The following is a 22,965-nucleotide window of genomic DNA, read 5'->3' as shown; positions in this document are numbered from 1 at the left end:
ACCTAATAAAGTGGCCAGTGAGTGTATACTGCCATTGAAAACTTTATTGTGATTTGCTGTGATATGTTGCTGAACGTCAGCATGGATCATTAAATTGCATTATCAGCAGATATAGTTACCAGGTACTGCCAGGTATCTTTCTTGCAGAGAAGCATGTTATAACTCAGTATATGAGAAACAATGTGCAGTATGTTAAAATAATGAGACCACAAGACAAAAAAAGAATCACAAAGCGGATTAGTTATAGGAAGCAGAGATTGTATAGTGTTTATTATTTCTGGACATATACCAATGTTTATATTTAACATACAAATTGAAATAGCACCTATGCCTGAGACGGCAGAAAGAAGTGACACACCAGTACGGTATTCAATTTTCAGCATCACACAAGCAGCTTTAAATTTCATTTTTCTCTTAAAGTGTAAGTTCACCTTACAGATTCTCTTACACTAATGCCCCGTACACACGGTCTGATTTTCCGACGGGAAATGTTCGATGGGAGCTTGTTGTCAGAAATTCCGACCGTGTGTAGGCTCCATCGGACATTTTCCGTTGGAATTACCGACAAATAAAATTTGAGATCTGGATCTCAAATTTTCCGACAACAAAATCCATTGTTGGAAATTCCGATCGTGTGTACACAATTCTGTCGCACAAAAGTCCACGCATGCTCGGAATCAAGCAGAAGAGCCGCGCTGGCTATTGAACTTCATTTTTCTCAGCTCGTCGTACGTGTTGTACGTCATTGCGTTCTTGATGTTCTGAATTTCCGACAAGATTTGTGTGACCGTGTGTATGCAAGACAAGTTTGAGCCAACATCCGTCGGGAAAAAAACATGGATTTTGTTGTCGGAATGTGCGATCGTGTGTACGTGGCATCAAACTTTAAAGTAAATCTGCCATGGAGCTGCCACTAGTGACCTCCTCCTAAAAAATGCAAGATGACTGGCTGTAATGGAGACCCTTCTGGTCATTACTTTCCAAGTCTTTGACCCAGAACAAATACACAGATCAAGTACGTACTTATCTGCATAGTTTTTTCCCCAGATCAGTGATAAGTATTTGAGCCAAAACGGTCAGCATGACAGTTAGCATTTCATAGCAAAGGCAGCTTCCATCACTCACCCATGACAATCTTCTTTTAGTAGAACTCAAGCCCAAAAATCTTTTTTTCTAGGTCTTCAATAGAATTTGTAAAGGTTGGAACCTCAGTTTTTGTTGTCTGTGATCCGACTGATAATACTTCCCTTAATTCCTCTCCCTTTAACAACATTAAAAAGGACAGCAAGTGAGGGGAAATGTTCCCAACTAGAACACAAACGGCAATAAAACACTGATAGAGGTTCTTCTCCACCCTCTAAAAAAAAAAAAAAAAAAAAAGGGATAGCCTATTCAATTTCAAAATCCTATCTATACTCCACTAAACAAAATACAGGTTTACCTGCCAGAAGAACATTTCCAATTGTAACTGTATGACATGCAACTAGGATATGGTGAGAATGCGCTTTCAAGGTAAAGTTTCCTATAGGACAGTGAGAGTACTGTTAGATAGTATGAATTTTTTGCTGTTTAATGTGTAAACATAATCCTATTCGGTTTATAACAAAATACTGATCATTGATAAACAGATAATGTATATACAAGTTTTTATTTCCCATTTTCTTCAAAGGTGCATGAAGTGGTCTGTGTATGCAGGCCCCGGATATCACATAACGGTGACCCTGAGCGTGCACTAAAACGGAATACCATAAAGAGTGTTTTTTGCATGTCAGATTTAAGATCTATAGAACTCATATTAAGAACGTGTTGCCACTGCAGCAGCATATTAGCCTTTGGTAGAGAAGGTTCCATATCAAAGCATCATCTTGACGTCACATTGTTCAACAACATAATCAAAAAAAGAGTAAGAGCCTTAAACTATGGAGAGCTTCACCGCTTCAGCCCCAGAAGATTTTACCTCCTTCCTGACCAGAGCATGTTTTGCGACTCGGCACTGCGTCACTTTAACTGACAATTTTGCGGTCGTGCGACGTTGCATCCAAACAAAATTGACGTCCTTTTTTCCCCACAAATAGAGCTTTCTTTTGGTGGTATTTGATCACCTCTGTGATTTTTATTTTTTGCGCTACAAACAAAAAAAGAGCGACAATTTTGAGAAAAAAAAAACAATTTTTAACTTTTTGCTGTAATAAGTATCCCCCAAAAATATGTAAAAAAACAATTTTTTTCCTCAGTTTAGGCCGATATGTATTCTTCTACATATTTTTGGTAAAAAAAAAAAAATAAATCGCAATAAGCATATATTGATTGGTTTGCGCAAAAGTTATAGCATCTACAAAATAGGGGATAGTCTAAGGCATTTTTATTATTAATTTTTTTTTTATTAGTAATGACGGTGATCTGCGATTTTTATCGTGACTGCGACATCATGGCGGACACATCGGACACTTTTGACACTATTTTGGGACCACTGTCATTTATACAGCGATCAGTGCTGTAAAAATGCATTGATTACTATGTAAATGACACTGGCAGGGAAGGGGTTAAACATTAGGGGGCGATGAAGGGGTTAAGTGTGTCCTAGGGAGTGATTCTAATTGTGGGGGGTGGGCTTCCACTCACATGACAGCGATCATTGCTTCTGATGACAAGGAGCGGTGATCTCTGTCATGTCACAAGGCAGAATGGGGAAATTCCTTGTTTACATTGGCACTTCCCCGTTCTGCGGCTCCGTGACACGATCGCCGGGACACCGGCGGACATCGAGTCCGCGGGTCCCGTGGGCACGCGCCCGCTAGCGCCACCAATTAAAGGGGACGTACAGGTACGCCCATTTGCCCACCGCTGCCATTGTGCCGATGTATATCGGCGTGCAGCAGTCGGCAAGTGGTTAAAGTGATTGTAAAGTCTTGGGTTTTTTTTTCCTCTAAAAATAACAAACATATTATACTTATCTTCTCTGTTGCAGTGGATTTGCACAGAGCAGCCTGGATACTCCTCTTCTGGGGTCCCTCTTTGCTGCTCCTGGCCCCTCCCTCCTGTTGAGTGCCCCTACAGCAAGCAGCTTGCTATGGGGGCACCCTAGCTGAGTCACAGTTCCCTGTGTCCATTCAGACACGGAGCCCCGGCACTGCAACACCCCCCTCTTTCATCTGATTGGCTGACTGACTTTGATTGACAGCAGTGGGAGCCAATGGAGACGCTGCTGTGTCTCAGCCAATCAGGAAGAGTGCCTTGGACGGCCGAGGCACTCGTGGACATAGATGGATAGAGAGGGGGTTCAAGTATTGAACCTGCATTAAGATAAAAAACCTTCTGCCTTTACAACTCCTTTAACTGATACGTGACATGGAGTTTATTAATTCTTAAATCATGGCTTACCATGAGATCAGTGAAGGAAAAAAACTAACTTTAAAATCTACTAATAAAAATACTCTGTGCAGTCCATTTTAGTTCATACCAACAGAACAAAATTAAAAAGGCAAATAAAATGAATGTTTACAAGCTTTTCACTTTTTAAGAAGAAGAATTATATAAACGATATCACTTATGCTGGATACACACTTCAATAAATAATTAATTGATTTCTTTTTCCAATCAACCTCCTCCAATAGGAATATTTGATCTATAGTCGACAATCCATTCGATTGATAGGACCCACAAGGGAAAGTGAATTTTAAATAATAGTTGGAAGTTGCGATCATAAGTTATTGTCCACATCTGTGTTCCCCATGCAACCTCATAATCCAATTGATCGAAATTTGATCAAATTCATGAAGGTTCTAAGTGTTGGCGATCAATGCCCTGGCCCCGACTTTGATTGAATTCAATCTAAATTTAGTCTAAATAAAAATCAGAAGTGATGTTATTTCTATTTGATTATTTTTGGTAAGTCGCACATCAATTAAATAATAAAACCAAAGCGTGTATGGCCACCATAAGTCTGCAAGTTAATGTAAAAGCAAGAACTCCAATTTTTAATACTAAAATAAAAAGTAGATACCTGTTCCCATAATTTTGTACAATTAAATTGTATATATGGTCCAAGTCTTAAATCTGCCATGTGTGGAATATTGTTGCAAGATTGAAAAAAAAAAAAAACAACAACAATTTGGCACAATTGCACAGCAACCTCTTCTATACGCATGGAATGCCATTGAAAGCAACAGGGAGGCTTGCATTATTGCCATATCATGACTTATTCCATGTTTCTGATGGACTGATGTGTTACCCCATTGGCTACAGCAAGCTCGCCTGATAAGCACTGAACAGTGGATGTTTGTGCCAAATGAAAAGATCCAAAGATCTGAATGCTCAACCACTGGAAGCATGTGGGACACCTTCTGATTTCAAGTCTTTAACTAACTTGCTTTGAGGATGGAGAGCAATCTTCTATAGGATACATACACCCAACATATGATTAAATGTCCCCCATCTAATAATCTGTGTATTGCCACCATCAGCACTTGCATATGTCAGCCAGTTAATGATTGCACTCTTTTGTTCATTTTTCTGCTAGGTCCTCTGATGTGTATTTATACAAGGCAAGAGGAGCAGTTTCACTGGTTGCATTAGACAATATGACTCAACACTTCTATACTATTATTACTCTGAGAGAGGAAGGATGGAGGAAGAACTGTCAACTGATAGCAATTAACAAATGATCTACAGTGGAAGGAAGAGTCCAAAGAGTAAGAAAGATAAGGCATGACAAAAAAAGTCTAAAATAAGAAAACACAAAAGTAAAACTATGGTCTCCCATTATAAAAATACATGCTGTAGTAATTTTAGTTGAAGTTCAAGCATCTATCTTGGAGGAGGTTGAGAGGTGGGGTGATGACTTCACGATCTCCACCTCGTTCAATCAAAAATTTGTTCCATTTCAGCATCCAACATGGCAAATCATGCAATGCTCGTCTGAGACAACATATATGAAAAAAAAAATGTTATTACTTAGAAGTCAAACAATCAATAGTTGCCTAAAGCTGGACCCACATGTGGAGGTACGATCATACATCCTACCTTCACCTGACTAACTTCACCTGACATCCACTGTTTAGTGCCTGTTGAGAAAATCCCTCAATAGTGCCATTGATGCAGAAATCTGCAGCATTGGGGTGTGTCCAATCATGTGAACTTTATCAGCCAAAAAGGACAAAAGAACAAATTAATCAACTGGACAAAATGCCAGATCCCATACATTGTTAATCTCTTGGGGTCTACTGCAGCAATCATTTATATTTTATACTTTTATATATTTATGGAACTGTTATACAACTACCTTAAAAACATTTGTTTCAAGCAACAACTTTATCCAGTGTATGGCCACCAGAACACACAGTATAAAATTATCCAATCAAATCTTCAATATCTTAGCTGCAACTGAAATTTCTCCAATTTTACAAACACTTTCTGTGCAGCCGAGTACATCTTATGTCGCGTACAGAATTTCCAACAACAAATGTTCGATGTGAGCTCGTTATCGGAAATTCCGACCGTGTGTACGCTCCATCGGACATTTTTTGTCGGAATTTCCAACAAACAAAATTTGAGAGCTGGTTCTTAAATTTTCCGACAACAAAATCCATTGTCGTAAATTCCAAACGTGTGTACGCTCCATCGGACTTTTTTGTCGTAATTTCCAACAAACAAAATTTGAGAGCTGGTTCTTAAATTTTCCGACAACAAAATCCATTGTCGTAACTTCCGACCGTGTGTACGCTCCATCGGACATTTTTTGGCGGAATTTCCGACAAACAAAATTTGAGAGCTGGTTCTCAAATTTTCCAACAACAAAATCCATTGTCGTAAATTCTGAGAGTGTGTAGACAATTCCGACGCACAAAATTCCACGCATGCTCAAAATCAAGCAGAAGAGCCGCACTGGCTATTGAACTTTATTTTTCTCGGGCTCGTTGTACGTGTTGTACCGCATTCTTGACATTGGGAATTTCCGACAACATTTGTGTGACCGTGTGTATGCAAGACAAGTTTGAGCCAATATCCGGAAAAAAAAAAAACATGGTTTTGTTGTCGGAATATCTGGTCGTCTGTACGCAGCATAACTCTTGTTATACGCCAACAGGAAGGTGGCGGCCAACTGCAAAGCATTTCACTCGCCTTACTCAGAGTGAATGCAAGCTATTGCCCCCACCCTTGGATTAAAAACCAGATGTGTTTGGTAAACTATTGAAGCTTTTATACATATTTCAGTAATCCCAATTACTGATGTGTTAGCTTTTGTTTTAAATGTATTGGTTATTTCAAGAAGACGCTAAATAAAAATAAATTACTATAAACTCTACAAGGTACTAATAATCATAAACTAAGCTGGATCTGAAAACTGTACTATAGATCAGTGCAATATAGAGCAATTATCTCATAGTAACATGACTTACTGGTGAGCCTGTTAAAATGCATGTATTCAAATACCTAATAAAGCAAGGTACAATAAACAATTGCTGTTGCTTCATTGTAGGCATATAGGAGGTAATTAAATAACACTGGAAATTTCAGTTGATCATGAAACATACAGAATTGGGTCTAGTTGTTGTGTTTCATGAAGGAGTATTGTATCCTTAAACTACTTTATCTTATATTACATAACTATTTAGCATGCTAAGTAAGGGCATGTTCAAAAGGCTATTCGACTAACAAACCAGGTGGCCCTTGTGTTCCTATACAGGGAGCACCATTCCTAGAAAAGTAACCTCGTCTAATAAAGATCTAATAAAAAGCTAGCTTTTAGAGACAGAAATCATGGTTCCTGGGGTGAAGAATCTGGCTGGCCCTCCACGCTCTGCTTGACAATCCACTCGGCATCTTCTGGGTACTGCAGCTGCAGCTCTTTTTTTGTAACGTAGTGATTTCCTGCAAACTCTGAGAAGTAAAGATCTATATCCGGATGTGAGATTTCTGTAGGAGATGGATGTGGTTCAAGGTCCTCTAAAACAAATGCAAAAAGAAATCAGTACCAAAATATCACTGAATTTAAAAGTACAAGCAATATCAAAACCTATTTTTTTAGTTTAGTATATAGTGAAACATAGAAGAGTGACGGTAGAAAAAGACCAAGTGGTTCATCGAGTCTGTCCCTGAAAATAGACCTATGTTTGTTCAAGCATGTTTAAATTCACCTACTGTTGACTGAATCACTACCTCTGTTGAAAGTCTGTATTAAGCATCAACTGTTTTATAGAGAAGGAGGACGAGGAGGACGAGGACGAGGAGGAGGATGAGGATGAGGAGGAGGAGGAGGGGTATGAACTTTCTGGTTTGAGGTCAAGTCCCAGTGTTCTTGGTCTAATTTCAAATTGAAAATACTGCCCTCCTGTATCTTTCTCTTCTTTACTCAAGACTGGGATATATTAAATTACTGAAGTCTTTCCTGAGGTGTTTCATTTATCAGCCCTTTCACTATTTTTGTTGCCCATCTCTGGACTTGTTGTATTATATCATTATGTTTTTGAAAATGAGGTTTGGACAGTGTTTTAAATAAGGTCTAACTAAATGTCTCTATAGGGGTATCAGGACCTCTTTCCTCCTGCTGGTGATGCCTCTAGCGAGAAATGAAGATCTATATACAGAAGATTGCACATTTTGCAATCACCTGAAATGGGAACCCCAAAATTATTTTTCCACTGTAGTTCTGGTCCATACTGTACCCCCAATATTGTACTCTATGAGAGGATGTTTTCCCCTAAATGCATTATTTTGCATTTAGGAACTTTGAACTGCATTTTCCTTTGCGTGGACCAATCTTCCAGCACCAACCTTCCAAATAGTAGGGAGCTTCCTCTGACAAAGTCTTGTGGGGACGCAATACGTAACTGGAGTTTTTGCTAGGACATCATCATGCGGTGTTGGTAATCCCATCTACCTTTAGGGGTCCTCCTCTCATTTCCCAGTGGTTAATGGCTTCTCTATAGTGGTATAAGGGTCCTCTCACACTCGCCCATTGAAACAGTGTAGGAGGAAAGAAGGGGAATGCCCAAATAGTGTAGTAACGTTTAGGTAAAAATTTATTGCTAAAAACTAGCAATAAAAACACTCACATGTAACTCAATGGGACACTACACATCATCCACGAGCAGCGAGCTCGTACTCCCACGACACTTCCAGTGTGCCTGTCAATCAATCCCGATGTGTATCATCACAATCACGTGATTTCACCCCCTGATGAAGTCACACGATTGTGACGATACGCGCCGGGATTGATTGACAGGCACATCAGAAGTGATGTGGAAGTGACCCGGGAGTACGAGCTTGCTGCTGGTGGATGATATGCAGTGTCCCATTGTGTTACATGTGAGTATGAGACTGAAGCACTTTTATTCACCCTTCACATTTTAATATTCTTAGGTCCTCTTTAGAAACTTATTCAATGTTTTCACATTTTTACCCATACCATATTCATGTTTTATGTATGCATTAGTTCTGGTATTTTCATCATTTTTATGAGCACTGATTGAATATTAATTTGTATATTATGTGTTAATTCTTTTGCCAGTGAAGATCATCTTCCACACACCCTTGAGAGGAGTCTACATACTTGAATAATTTGAGTTACTTATCTGCCTTTTTTGTGCTGTCACCTGATTTAGTTTGTGATTAGAACACACCCTTTATTGGTCAACCCTTCCAGTTTACAATAGCGCATCACCATTCATTACTTATATATCTTTGTTCACGGATTCACCCATCTGTGTTTGTAGCAGTTGTTTTGGTTTTATCATTTCCAGTTATAGTGTGGGAGCATCTCGTTCATAGAATTAAGAGTTGTATGCACCCCCGCAGCTAATGGGATATTGGATACTGGTGTCAAATGTTTGATGAGCAGATCAAACATTTTTCATGCTAGGGTTTTTAATCTTATGTAAAGTTTTTAATAAAAGATATGTAAAGTATTATGATGTTTTCATTCTCCTTCTGGGCTTAAATTGGAGTGCTGGGTTTAAAGCTGTATAACAGATTAACAAGCCTATCTGACCTCCCGTAATCTAAGAGGTACAACCTCAGAGGTAAGCAAGCGTACATCCACAAGACACTTTATGAGGGACGATTCACAGATAAAGAGTGTGGAATAACAAGGTGGTGTATTATAGAAGACATGTTAAAGATCAGCTTGGGGAGTGTGTTTAACCGCTCAAGGACCGCCCCATAGCACATTGTGCACCACCTGTGCAGAATCACGTATATATACAGGATTCTGCACTTCCGCCTAGGGGGTGAGCGCACGTGCCGCTGGTGGTCCACTTCTACTCACAGCAGAAGCCGATCTACAGGTGCCGGACACTGGATGTCTGCCGGCACCCACCGATTGTCAGGAAGACACAAAACAGTGATTTGATGTAAACAAGGCAGATCTCCATTCTGAAAGGGAGGATGGATTTAGTGTTCCTGCAAAGCAGGGAATAAAATCCATCACTTCCCTGAGTAAAAGCAGCACACACAGTGCAGTAAAACACTGGCTAGGCACACAGTTAACCCTTTGATCGCCCTAGATGCTTAACCCCTTCCCAGCCAGTGTCATTAGTACATTGACAGTGCATATTTATAGCAATGATCACTGTATTAGTGTCACTGGTTCCCACAAAGTGTCAGTTAGTGTCTGATTGTCCGCCGCAATATCACCACCATTATTAGTATAAAATAGATAAATATATATATAAAAATTTCAATATATATCCCATAGTTTGTAGACACTATAAATTTTGCACAAACCAATCAATATACAACTACTGGGATTTTTTTTAACCAAAAATATGTAGCAGAATGCATATTGGCCTAAATTTATGAAGAGATTTGATTTTTTTAATTTTCTTATATTGGATATGTTATATAGTAGAAAGTAAAAAATATTGTTTTTTTTTTTTTTTTTTTTTAAGTGTCGGTATATTTTTGTTTATAGTACAAAAAATAAAAAAAAATGCAGTGGTGATCAAATACCACCAAAAGAAAAGCTCTATTTGTGGGAAAAAAATGATATAAATTTTATTTGGGTACATCGTTGCATGACCGCGCAATTGTCAGGTAAAGTAGTGCAGTGCCGTATCGCAAAAAATGGCCTGGTCATGAAGTCGGGTAAATCATCCGGAAGTCAGGTGGTTAAAGACACTATGGACTTTTTCATACACATATGTTTACTCTGACACTATCACATGGGACATTTTTTTGTGTGGAATATTTACTAAGTTTGTGCATTAGAAAATTTATATTGGTGGTGAGGATTCACACTAAGGGCTTGATTGACTAAAACTGGAGAGTGCAAAATCTGGTGCAGCTCTGCATAGACACCAATCAGCTTCCAGGTTTTATTGTCAAAGCTTAATGGAACAAGCTGAAGTTATAAGTTGATTGGCCACCATGCAGAGCTGCACCATACAGATTTTCTCCAGTTTTAGTAAATCAACCCCTATGTATCTGTATCTACATTTTCTTCGCAAGCAGGGGATTTTATCGTTTTGGGAGACCTGCACAATTATGGTATTTATCTACATTATAAATTCTGGGAATCACTTTTGTGTTAGCGTGCTCTCTGTTAGGGTAATCATTTTTATGTGAGATATTTGTATTTAATCTCTCAGCACTGCCAAGTCATGTTCCATGTTGAAAACACCCCCAAAAATTAAGAAAACACTTTTCACTGATAGATTCATGCTCTGTGCTTGCCGCTCCATGGACAGACCATGACCCTATTGTGACAGTGCTCCACTCTATTTTAAGCAAACCCCAACATTCCCCCTGGATCATGAATGATTCTCTCCTCTCCTTCAAAGAAATTTTTAAAGATATCCACAACACTTCCGAGGAATATTTCAAACTTAATGTAGGGTCGGTCTCATCCCCGGTCACACTTTGGGAAGCTTATAAAGCAGTTCTTCGGGGCCACGTTATTAGGATTGCATCCCGACGTAAACGGGAACGGGCGCAAGTCCGCCGCGCGTTAGAACACCAATTGGAGACCTTATCAGAGACCTTCAAACAATCTCCCACCCCGGATAATCGCAGGCTCCTAGACAAAGCCCCTCCAGATCTAGATCTGTGCCTGACAGATGAAGCAGAGCGCACACTACGCTGGGCCAGACAAAAATCGTATGCTAAGGCCAACAAACCCAATGCAATGTTGTCTAATAGACTACGCACTTTCACCCCAAAATTCACTCCTATTACTCTGCGCACCCGTCATAATATCCTTAAGGGAAACCCACAACGAGTTCTAGATGAATTCAGACACCGTCTCACTAAACTTTACTCAACTCCGACCATTCCTCCCCCCAGCCCCCCAATGATTTTCTGACAAATCTTTCCTTACCTTCTCTATCTGAGGCCCACAAATCACTCATGGACTGAGACATTCAAGTCTCAGAAGTCCTTCACTGTATTAAAGAACTGAAAGTAGGTAAAAGACCGGGCCCTGATGGTTTCTCGGCTCTTTATTATCGGAAATTAGCTGATGTTATCGCTCCCCACCTCACAACTATGTATAACTCAGTTAAAGATGGTCGTTCCTTCACACCAAACCTATTAACTGCCAATATAGTGATGATCCCCAAGCCTGACAAAGATCACTCCTCCTGGGCCAACTTCAGGCCGATCTCCCTGATCAACATAGACATGAAAATTTTGACAAAAATCCTGGCCAACCGCCTCAACTCCTTTCTCCCACGACTAATAAAAAAAGACCAGGTAGGCTTTGTCCCAAGGAGACAGGCTGGTGACGCTATGCGATGTCTCCTACAAATACAACACATTGTACACAACAGATCTCTGGAGACAATGTTTTTGTCTCTGGACATTTCTAAAGCCTTTGATACCCTGTCCTGGCCTATCTTATACAGGTATTAAACCGCTATGGGTTTGGTGCGTCCTTTATGAGCTGGGTTTCAGCTATTTATGACGCCCCCCAAGCTAAAGTGAAGTATTATGGATTTGAGTCACCTACCTTTCCTATTCAAAGAGGGACTCGTCAGGGCTGCCCCCTCTCTCCACTTCTATTTATTTTGGCACTGGAACCTCTGGCTGAGGCTATCTGATCTCACCCAGACATAGAGGGGGTAGAAATTGCGAGCTCCCCTCACAAAATATCCCTGTGTGTGGATGATATCCTGCTTACTATTACCAAGCCTAGAATCACCTTACCTAATCTGCTGTCCCTTTTAAACACCTTTGCCTCGATTTCGGGCCTAGCAGTCAATCCCTCTAAGTCCAAAGCGATGACGATTAATTTAGCGCCCCTTGAATTAGAACACTTAAAATCTACCTTTTCCTTTCAATGGTTGACCTCCCTACCCTATCTGGGGATTAACCTCACCCCGAGTTACTCAAGCCTCTACCAGGCTTTTTGGGAAATTGACAGCTATGCTTAACTCTTGGTCTGCCCTCCCACTATCCTGGTTCGGAAGGATTGCAACTATTCGTATGACCTATCTTCCAAAATTGCTCTATTATTTCAGGGTTCTACCGGTCCACATCCCACCCCACATTATACGCATTCAGCAACGTAAAATTATGCAATTTATATGGGGTTCTACGAGACCCAGAATCAATAAACGGGTGCTGTATGCCCGCAGGGTCAATGGCGGCCTCTCGGTCCCTAATCTGCAAGCTTATTACACGGCGGCAGCTATTGCCCCGCTATCACATCTCCATGAGAAACAGCAGATGCCGTTGTGGGCTGTCATTGACCTGGTGGACTCCCATCCGATACCACTGGCCTCTCTTCCCTGGCTCCCCAAGGCCCACCACCCAACCAATATAGATCCATGTTTGGCTCACTCACTTAAGTTGCGGGACTCGATGAAATACTCAGCGAGCCTGATCTCCCCGCATCTCCCTCTACTCCACCTTTTTCACTGCCCGCTATTTCCACCTGGTCGAGATAACCCGATGCAATTCGCGTGGTGGTCCGAGAATGGTTTTGTAGATGTCCACTCCATGTTTACCCCTACCAAGATTATTCCATTCGCAGCATTGCCATCCTCCCACGATATTCCCCTTAGGGAACACTACAGCTACATGCAGATCCGACACTTCCTACAACAACTCATTAAATCTCAACCAACCCCCTATACATTGACCCCTTTCGAAAGTTTATGTAGATCACGACCTCAATCCTCGGGTTTGATCTCTTTAATATACGCAGCCATAATAGGCTCCAAGAAACCACCCCTGAGACCATATCATCTCCGGTGGGAGGCAGAGTTGGGGAAAAAATTAGACCCAGAGGATTGGCAGGTCATGACTGCTACTCTATCCAAATGCTCCAGGAATGTACTATTCCTAGAAAATGCTTACAAAATACTGTATCGGTGGTATTACACTCCAGCTAGACTTGTGAGCTTTATTCCATCCTACTCCCCCTTATGCTTCCGTGGGTGTGCCCAGGAGGGAACAATGGCACATATCTGGTGGAAATGCCCCAAAGTATGCAGTTTGTGGATCAGAATCTATGCACTCCTTCGTAACCTCTTCAATACAAACATAAGGAGGGATCCCTATGAAGCTCTCCTAGGGAAACCAATTATAGAGCTACTAAGACCAGAACGCCAATTGGTGTCGCATATTTTTACTGCAACTAAATTGACCATAGCAAAAGCTTGGAAAACCCCAGTTCTCAGCTTCGAAGCAGTTAAAAACCGTGTAAATGATATTATGATTAATGAAAAGTTGACAGCTGTGCTATCAGACACACATGATAAATTCCTTTGGACATGGCAGCCCCGGGTGTCTCACGTCCACCCTTCTAGAATTTAACCTGCGCTACTCTCACTCTGAGATGCCTCCGTCCCCCCCACCCCGGGGACCCCCCCCCCCTTTACCTTCCACCCCCTTTTTTTTTCTCTCTCCTCTGCTGCACTATTTTCTCTCCTCTCTTCTTGGCCTTTCCTCTTCGAAATCTTCCTTCTTATATTCTTTCTCGCGACCCCTTTGATCTACAGACCAACCTCTGTCAGGTTGGACACATGATAAGCAACCGTTTTAAGGACATGAAAAAATGTTACCCAGCTCCGTATGGTCTCTTTCACATTATGTTGTTAATCATCCAAAGTCTACCCAATCTGTAATAGGCATTTTAACCTTAAGCACACTTTGCTAAAATCCAGCAGGTTAACATATCCATAAAGTCCGCAGACCTCATGCAAACTCTCCTGAACTTCAGGACCGTGTAAGATTTGTTATGTCTAATACTGTTATATTTGTTATATATCGGCAATTTTAATGCAGATGTGTTCACATGGTGTGTCCACCATTGTTTTTTGTATTCTTTTTGATGATCTCTATGTTCAATAAAAACCTTTGTACAAGAAAACACCCCCAAAAATATTGCACATCTTTGTGCCATCAACAAAAAAAGACATACAGTGCCCACCAAAACTTCAGTTATGTCACTTACAGACTAAATCAAACAGGACCTAGTACAGAACAGTTTGGGGGTTAAATACATTAAGTGTCAGTTATAATGCTAGAAAGATTTGTTATAGATAACAATAGCAGTAGTAAAGATAAGTTTCTAGCTTATTTGTAATATTTAAATAAGTTGAGACAGAAAAGTGATTGTACTATGTTGCATTTCATACACAAATTGTTGTGTATTTCTTGTACTGGTTTCTCAATGGTGAGGCTTTCAAGACTACCTCCAATCTTTCAGGACCTCTTAATGCAAGCTTTCCAGCCCCCAAAATACAACTCTTCAGGACCACTGAGTTCCCATTCTCAGACTCAAAGCCAGACCTGAGAGGTTCCACAATCTTACAGCTTTAGTAAATTAAAGTGATTGTAGTCAGAAGGTTTTTTATCGTAATGCATTCTATGCATTAAAGCGGAGTTCCACCCAAAAGTGGAACCTTCACCTATCTGCCCCCCCCCAGTGCCACATTTGGCACCTTTCAGGGGGAGGGAACGGGTACCTGTTTTTGACAGGCACCCTTCCCCACTTCCGGGAGACGGCGCCATCCCTCGGAAGGTCGACCCCTCCTTCTCCTTCCTCCGCCGTCGGGCCAGTTAGAAAGCGCAGCAGTAGGGAACTGGCTACGAAGCCAAAAGGCTTCACTGCCGGTTTCCCTCAGTGGAGATGGTGGTGGCAGCAACCAACAGCCGATCTGAAAATCGGCTGGGGTCCCGACATCGTGGCCTCCCTGGACAGGTAAGTGTCCATATATTAAGAGTCAGCAGCTACAGTATTTGTAGCTGCTGACTTTAAAAAAAAAATGTTCCACCTCTTTAACCAGTTCAGCCCCGAGCCTCTTTTTTACACTTGTTGTTTACAAGTTAAAATCATTTTTTTGTGCTAGAAAATTACTTCGAAAAAAAAATATATATATAATGTTTGGGGTTCTAACACCCTAGAGAATAAAATGGCGGCCATTGCAATACTTTCTGTCACACCGTTTTTGCGCAGCGGTCTAATGCCCCGGACTTTGTTCAGACATTCCAACAACAAAATCCTAGGTTTTTTTTCGACAGATGATGGCTCAAACTTGTCTTGCATACACACGGTCACACAAAGTTGTCGGAAAATCCGATCATTCTGAATGCGGTGACGTAAAACACGTACGTCGGGACTATAAACGGGGCACTGGCCAATAGCTTTCATTTCTTTATTTATTCTGAGCATGCGTGGCACTTTGTCCGTCGGATTTGTGTACACACGATCGGAATTTCCGACAACGGATTTTGTTGTCGGAAAATTTTATATCCTGCTCTCAAACTTTGTGTGTCGGAAAATCTGATGGAAAATGTCCGATGGAGCCCACACACGGTCGGAATTTCCGACAACACGCTCCGATTGGACATTTTCCATTGGAAAATCCGACCGTGTGTACGGGGCATAACAAGCGCACTTTTTTTGGAAAAAATACACTTTAAAAAAAAAAAATAAGACAACAGTAAAGTTAGCCTAATTTTTTTTTTATATTGTGAAAGACAATGTTACACCGAGTAAATTGATACCCAACGTGTCACGCTTCAAAATTGTGCCCGCTTGTTGAATGGCGAAAAAACTTTTACCCTTAAAAATCTCCACAGGCAATGTTTAAATATTTCTACAGGTTACCCATTTGAGTTACAGAGGAGGTCTAGGGCTAGAATTATTGCTCTCGCTCTAACAATCGCGACGATACATCACATGTGGGGTTAGAACACAGTTTTCATATGCGGGCGCTACTCACGTATGCATTCGCTTCTGCGCGCGAGCTCGTTGAGACGGGGCCCTTTAAAAAAAAATTTTTTTTCTCATTTATTTTGCTTTTAGTTTTTTTATTTTGACAGTTTTTTTTTTTTTTTTAAATTGTTTTGGGTCACTTTTATTCTTTAAATAAATAAATAAATAAAATACCGCGCTATGATAAACTAAATTTGCCAAATACAAATACCCAGAAAAGAAGCTGCTGCTAGAAGTGAGATACACACAACAATACACAAACCAAAAAGTAGCAGCGCAAAACACACCAATATTGAAATTATACAGTAAAAAACAATATAGAAGTAAAAATAGTGTAGCAATGTGTTCTGTAAATTTAAACTGAAAAGTCCATCTTCTTAAACCCACAGTGCTTGTAGTGGAACCAAACTTGCAGTGTGATCGGACAGTTCAATTATATCCTCCACCGCACCACCAGTGCTAAACACCAAAAATGCTCGCTTACCAGACGGCAAGCAGTAAATGCAACCTATACCCGGCCAGGGCCTTTATCCGTTCAGGAGCCAGACAGATGGATACAGGAAGAACACTCAGGCTGATCTACAGACCAGGCAGGGACCGCCAAACTTGTGGTTCACAGATACCAAGTGTAGGTGGATGTAGAGAACGTTCAGATATGTCAGTTTCTTAGTATCTATGGGCTGGTGTTACGTCTCCAGAGGCCTGCTGAACCTGTTGCCACATCATGTAAACATCCCTTGTAATAGAAAAAACGCATGACAGGACCTCTTAAATATGAGATCTGGGGTCAAGAAGACCTCAGATCCCATATCTACACTAAAATGCAAAAAAAAAATAATAAATAAATAAATAAAATTCTCCTTTAAGAGCTATAGACAGAAGTGACGTTTGATGTCGCTTCCGCCCTCCCATGCTATGGAGCCGAGCAGGGGCCATCTTCCCCTCAGTCAGCGGCAGCCAGGCATCCACAGGAGAGGACGCTATCATCTCCGATGCTACCGGCGGGTCCGGTAAGCAGCAGAGACGACCGGAGCGCGGTGGGAGGGGCACCTCTCCTGCCGCCGATAAAAGTGATCTTGCGGCGAATCCGCAGTTGAAAAACGCACACCGTTCCTGAAAATACCGGGGTTATGGCAGCTAGTTGCTGCCATAACCCTGGTATTTAGCGTCAAACTATCGATGTGCGGGTACGGCGATTTGCGTGAAGTGGTTAAGATAATAAACCTTCTGTTGTGCAGCAGCCCCCCTAATACCTGAGCCCCATCTCTCTCCAGCGAAGTGCACGAGTGCCTCGACCATTTTGGACTCTCCCTCCAGATTGGCTCCCGCTGCTGTCAATCAAACTCAGTTAGCCAATCAGGAGAGAGAGGGGATGGGACCGAACCACAGCTGTGTGCCCTAATGGATACAGAGAGCTGCAGCTAGGCTCAGGTGCCTCCATAGCTGCTAGCTGTGGGGGCACTCAACAGGAGGGAGGGGCCCGGAGAGCCAGCCAGGGACCAGAGAAGAGAAGGATCTGGGCTGCTCTGTGCAAACCACTAAGTGTAACAAGTTTGTTATTTTAGGAGAAAAAAAAAAAACAAGACTTTACAATCACTTTAAGCTAGCCAAAAAAGGGTATTACTAACACCAAATAGGGACTTTAGATGTGGTTGCATGCTGCCAGGATAAATGAACTCCCGTGTGCATATGAAGGAGTCATGTCACCGGAGGCCAGCCAATCAAGGTGGGCAATGCGCCAAACTCAGAAGACTGGGTGAAGATGTCAGTGCCAGAGGGGGAGCTTGCAGACGTTGCATCTCTGAAGCAGATGTACAACTAAGCCCAGGTGGGTAAAACATGTTAGAGGAGTGGTACTTACAGTAGGTGGAAGTGTGCAGTATGTGCTGTCCTACCAAATACATTTTGTTGGAGGAAGTGATGTTATATGTGGCCTATTGTTTGATACTAGACGTTTACACAGAGCAGGAGGAAAGGAGTGAACTAGAGCTTGGGAAGATTCAGGGCTATAGTCTAACTAGAGTTAGAGGCAAGTTTAGTTCCACTTTAAAGGTAACCTTTCGTAGGCACTCCAGAAGACACAAAAAGATGTTGTATTAGGTATTTACTTGACATAAAAATGACTTTTTTCGTGTTTCCTTTTTTTTAGAAATGTTTGGCCAATTCTTTTTCACCCACCTTGAGCAACATAATTACAAGTACCATCTTCAAGAAGCACACTATAAAATGGCTGCGTTATTCCTTTTGAGAGGTGGTAGAGATCCAGGTTTTCCATCCAATCCGGTGGCATCATACACAAAGGATCCCAGCTGAAGATCACACAACTATAATCATATCTGTAAAAGGGAGAAAAGGGCTGCCAATTCAGAAGAATGAAGAGAGAGGTGTACTTGAAAATAAATTAAAAAAAAAACAGTTACTGGGGAATACAAGATTTGATACATTAAATAAGTTTACCTTTTGAATATGTTACATGTTACACCCTTATTTAGGGGTGTAAAATGTAACAGAAAATAGAAACACCATAATATAAAGGAAGGTTTGAAATGTCCCACGCTTTAAAAAAAACAGCCCTAACTCAATGACAGAATAGTCTAAAAAATAAATAAAAAAATAAGAGGAGGGTGTGCTGGCTAATCATAGGCTGAATTATGCATTTGAAACATAGTAAGTGAAAAAGAACATGCAAACAAAGTATATTATGTTCAACAAGCATTCCAACTGAGGAAGGGGGTGGGGGGGCAACAGCAACAAAACACTAACATGCCTACGAATATATAACACAACTGGGGACTTTCTGCAGCTCAAAGGGCGACCTGAAGGACTTACGCCCAAAGCTGGCATCAGAGGGAGCCTGAACATCCACCTGGAAAAACTTTGAGAGAATGTGTGAACAGAAGACCAGGTGGCATTCTTGCTAATCCGGGAAACAGTTGCTTGATGCTGAAAAGTACTCACAGATCTAGTAGAGTGTGGCTTTACAGGAAATGGTGGAACCTGATCCTTCAAGAAGAAATGTTGAAATGAGAAGCAGGTTCCTTTTATTGGGAACGATATATGGTAAGTGCTAAAAGTCCAAACTTCATCCAGAAATAGGAGATTTCCTTCTGATGAACTGGAGCCAGACAGAGGGATAGAAGGATGGTGTCCTGGTAGAGGTGAAAGGCCAAAAACTACCTCAGAAAGAAAGGAAGTTCTGGGCCTAAAAACCACCTTTTTCCATGTGTAAGACCAAAAAGGGCTCTTTGGAAGATAAGACCACTTGTAAGATGACCTTGTAAAAGTGAAAAGAGTAATACTCCCGATTGGTTTAAGTGGCAGTTTTTTGAGTTCCATGAGAACCAAATTCCCAAGGAATCATAGGGGAGTGCACAGGGGAACCAAGAACTCCAGGCAGATATATTGTAAATTGTAGTATAAACATTTTTTTTTAAGTTGTTTATCTCATGTCCATTGCTGTGGACTGTAAAAAATGTTCTTTTACAAATGCTCAAAAGTATAGCCAGTGCTGTACTTCTGGCACTGCGGCTATCTACAGAGAAGAGATAGTGTAATTTAAACACCCCGTCCTTTACCCTTGTTTATTCACAGAATGCCTCATGAAAAAGAAGAGAAGAGGCGTAAAACCTTGTGAAAGGAGAGAGTAGGTCCACATTCAGCATTCCCCACCTATGAATCAGGTCCTGGAACATCTCTGGGTGAAGAAACCATTTCCCCAGGTGCTGCCATCTAATGAAATCTGCCATGACTGGGATGTAAATGGTGGACAAGACTGGAACATGAAGTTCTGCCCAGAACAGGATCCGCTCTACCTCCCTTGCCATTACAAGACTTGTGGTTCCTCCCTAATCGCTGATGTACGCCACCACTGTGGTAGTGTCTAACTGAATTTGGATCAGACAATCCTCCAGTTGAGATGTCCAAGGCTTCAAGGACAGCCAGGTTGCCTAAAGTTCCAGAATGCTGAACAGGAGAGAAGATTTCTCTGACATCAAAATCTCCTGCACCATCAAGGTGCCCAGGACCACTCCGCAGCCTGACAAGCTAGAATGCGTTGTGAAGATCTCCTAAGAGATTGAAAAAAGAAGGACTTGCCAAATTTAGAGCTGGATTCCTGAGTCACCAAACTAGAGACAAATACCTGGTCTTCATGCTTTGATTGATCCATCCAAGGACTGAACTGACATGTTTCACCATGACAGGATATCGTAGACATCTAGAGTGGAACTCGGCAAATGGGACTGCCTCAAAAGAGGCTATCATCAGCCTCAGGATCTTCATGCAGAAGCAGAGTCAAACGATTCCTGGACTAAAAATTTTAAGTCTAGGGGTGGAGAATTTGAGGTATCTCCTGCCTCCTCGAGTGTTTAGAATAAAGGATGTTCCAATTGATGAATCAGTTCCAGCACTGACTTCTGAAGATTCAGGACCTAGTCATACCTCTCTGCAGGGTCTGGATGGATGGGACTGTGTTACCTGTCAAAACCTGTGGTGACTGTTCCCTCAACAGGAGGTCATCCACATATCCCACAATGGGGATAGGCAATACCACATGAATAACTGAGGTGTAGATCATAGGCCAAATGGCAGGGTCACAAGCTGGAAGTGCTGCAGCAAACCAGAGGAATCGTGATGCACTGGAAAAATGGAGACACAGCGTAGAGGTGTGGAAAAACGCATTTGTCCTGTGGGGCCATAGAAAATAAAATAAAGCCACTTTTCAAAAACCTTGGGAAAAAAAGGTAAAACACCACCATGTGTTGTAAAAATGCCACTCCTACTGCTCATACAGAACAGACACAAAAAAAACCCAAAAAACAAGTTTTACTGTGTTGCCTGGTGTGAACGAGCCCTTGTAAAGTCCTCCTCAAATAGGTTCAGGGTCCTTCCAGTCTTTATAAAGCATGACTACAAAAAGCAGGTACACCTGAAAAGTCTTGGGAACCCCCTAAAGGAGCCTAGTCTGGGAACAGCACTGGCAGAAGTTACAGGCTGATCCTCAAGCTTTAAGGTGCTGTGCACCATATCAACGAGAGCCAAGATGGTCTTTAAGTTTTTGGGAGTAATAGCAGAGGCCTGCAACACTTCAAGCATAGGGCTGTCCATTACATAGAGGTCCAGTCAAAAACTATACTTAAGTGTGTTTGAAGCCGGCGCTGGGTGCCAACCATACCAGTGTAGAGGAGAGACAGATTAAGAAGATCCCTCCAGAAAAATGTAGTTAGGACTTTTTAGTAGATAGGTTTTTCACAATAAAAAACCTGTGGTTCCTCAAATTGCCTAACTCGTTTTTTTGTAGAGGGATCTTGGTAATGTGTACTTGATTAGAGGACGTGGAAACTATTAATAGAGGGATTTAATAAAACCACTATCCCATTTTTTCTTTTTTTTGTTAGAGAAGGGACATCCGACAACGGATGGGCCATGGTAAACCTATGTGTGATGTCACTGCATAAGTATTAAGTATATAAGGAGGATTCTTGTGCGCTGCCAGAAAAGCATAAGGTAAAAAGCTAATGTGGCTGCAGACACCAAAAAGTGTTCCTACCCTAAGAAAAATAAATAAATAGAACAAGTGCTGCGCTGCTCAATCTCTAAGTATCAATGTTAACCACCACCCGCCAGAGGATATAGAACACAAAATATAAAAAATAAACAAACCTAAAATAAGTGCATAAAACCAATATTGAATAGATAAATAATAAATGTGCGTTTTGTGATATCACACAAACACACAACTAATTAAAAAGTAAAAGCCAGGCTGACCATCTTGAAGGTTCCATGGGCCTCTTCTATGAACTCTGATCTTTAGTTCTTTCCATAGATTTTCTATTGGATTCAAGTCAGGTGACTGGCTGGGCCATTCTAGCAGTTTTATTTTCTTTCTTGGAAACCAAATGAGAGTTTACTTGCCTTTGTGTTTGGGATCATTGTCTTGCTGAAATGTCCACCCTTGTTTCATCTTCATCATCCTGGTAGATGGCAAAAGATTTTTATCAAGAATGTCTTTGTACATTTTTCCATTTATCCTTCCTTCAATGATAAGAAGTTTGCCAGTACCGTATGCTGAAAAACAGCCCCACACCATGATGTTCCCACCTGGAAACTTCACTGTTGGTATGGGGGTGTTTTTGGGGTGATATGCAGTGCAAAGCATAGTGTGTATTATGGCATCCAAAGAGTTCAATTTTGGTCTCATCTGACCAGACTCCCAATATTCTCCCAATATTTCACAGGCTTGTCTAAATGTTGTGCAGCAAAAACTTTAAATGAGTTTCAACATGCTTTTTCTTCTGCAATGGAGTCTTGCGCGGTGAGTATGCATACTGGCCATGGCGGTTAAGTGCATTACTTATTGTTTTCTTTGAAACAATTGTATCTGTTAATTTCAAGGTCTTTCTGAAGCTCTCCACAAGTGGTCCTTGGCTCTTGGACAACTCTTCTGATAATTCTTTTCACTCCTCTGTCAGAAATCCTTCGGAGCACCTGGTTATGGACAGTTTATGGTAAAATTATGTTCTTTCCACTTCTGGATTATGGCCCCAACAGTGCTCACTGGAACATTCAGAAGTTTAGAAATCCTTCTGTAACCAATGCCATCAGTATGTTTTGCAAAAATAAGGCTGTAAAGGTCTTGAGAGAGTTCTTTGATTTTACTCATCATGAGATTTTTCCCATGTGACACCTTGGTAATGAGACACCTTTTTATATGACATCAGTTGAGACTGAACCAGCTGATATTAATTTGCACTGACAAGGGGCAGGATTCCTTTCTAATTACTGATAGATTTGAGCTGGTGTCT

At 41.2% G+C, this 22,965-nt stretch overlaps 1 protein-coding gene across 1 annotated transcript in view; it reads right to left on the bottom strand.

The window, feature by feature from the left end:
* Positions 1–237: 237 nt before the first annotated feature.
* FBXO21 (F-box protein 21) overlaps positions 238–22,965 on the bottom strand; it is a 90,378-nt gene continuing 67,650 nt past the window's right edge. Inside the window, exons 11-12 of the mRNA XM_073625747.1 lie at positions 18,341–18,498; positions 238–6,945 (exon numbers count right to left, since the gene is read on the bottom strand). Coding sequence (XP_073481848.1) covers positions 6,758–6,945; positions 18,341–18,498 — 346 coding nt within the window. The 3' untranslated portion in view covers positions 238–6,757. The remainder of the gene's footprint in view (positions 6,946–18,340; positions 18,499–22,965) is intronic.

The sequence above is a fragment of the Aquarana catesbeiana genome, linkage group LG01 (genome assembly GCF_042186555.1).
Source record: "Aquarana catesbeiana isolate 2022-GZ linkage group LG01, ASM4218655v1, whole genome shotgun sequence".
NCBI classification, from domain to species: Eukaryota; Metazoa; Chordata; class Amphibia; order Anura; family Ranidae; genus Aquarana; species Aquarana catesbeiana.
Note: the sequence above shows the minus strand (reverse complement) of the source record. Positions and strands in the feature narration are given on the sequence as shown.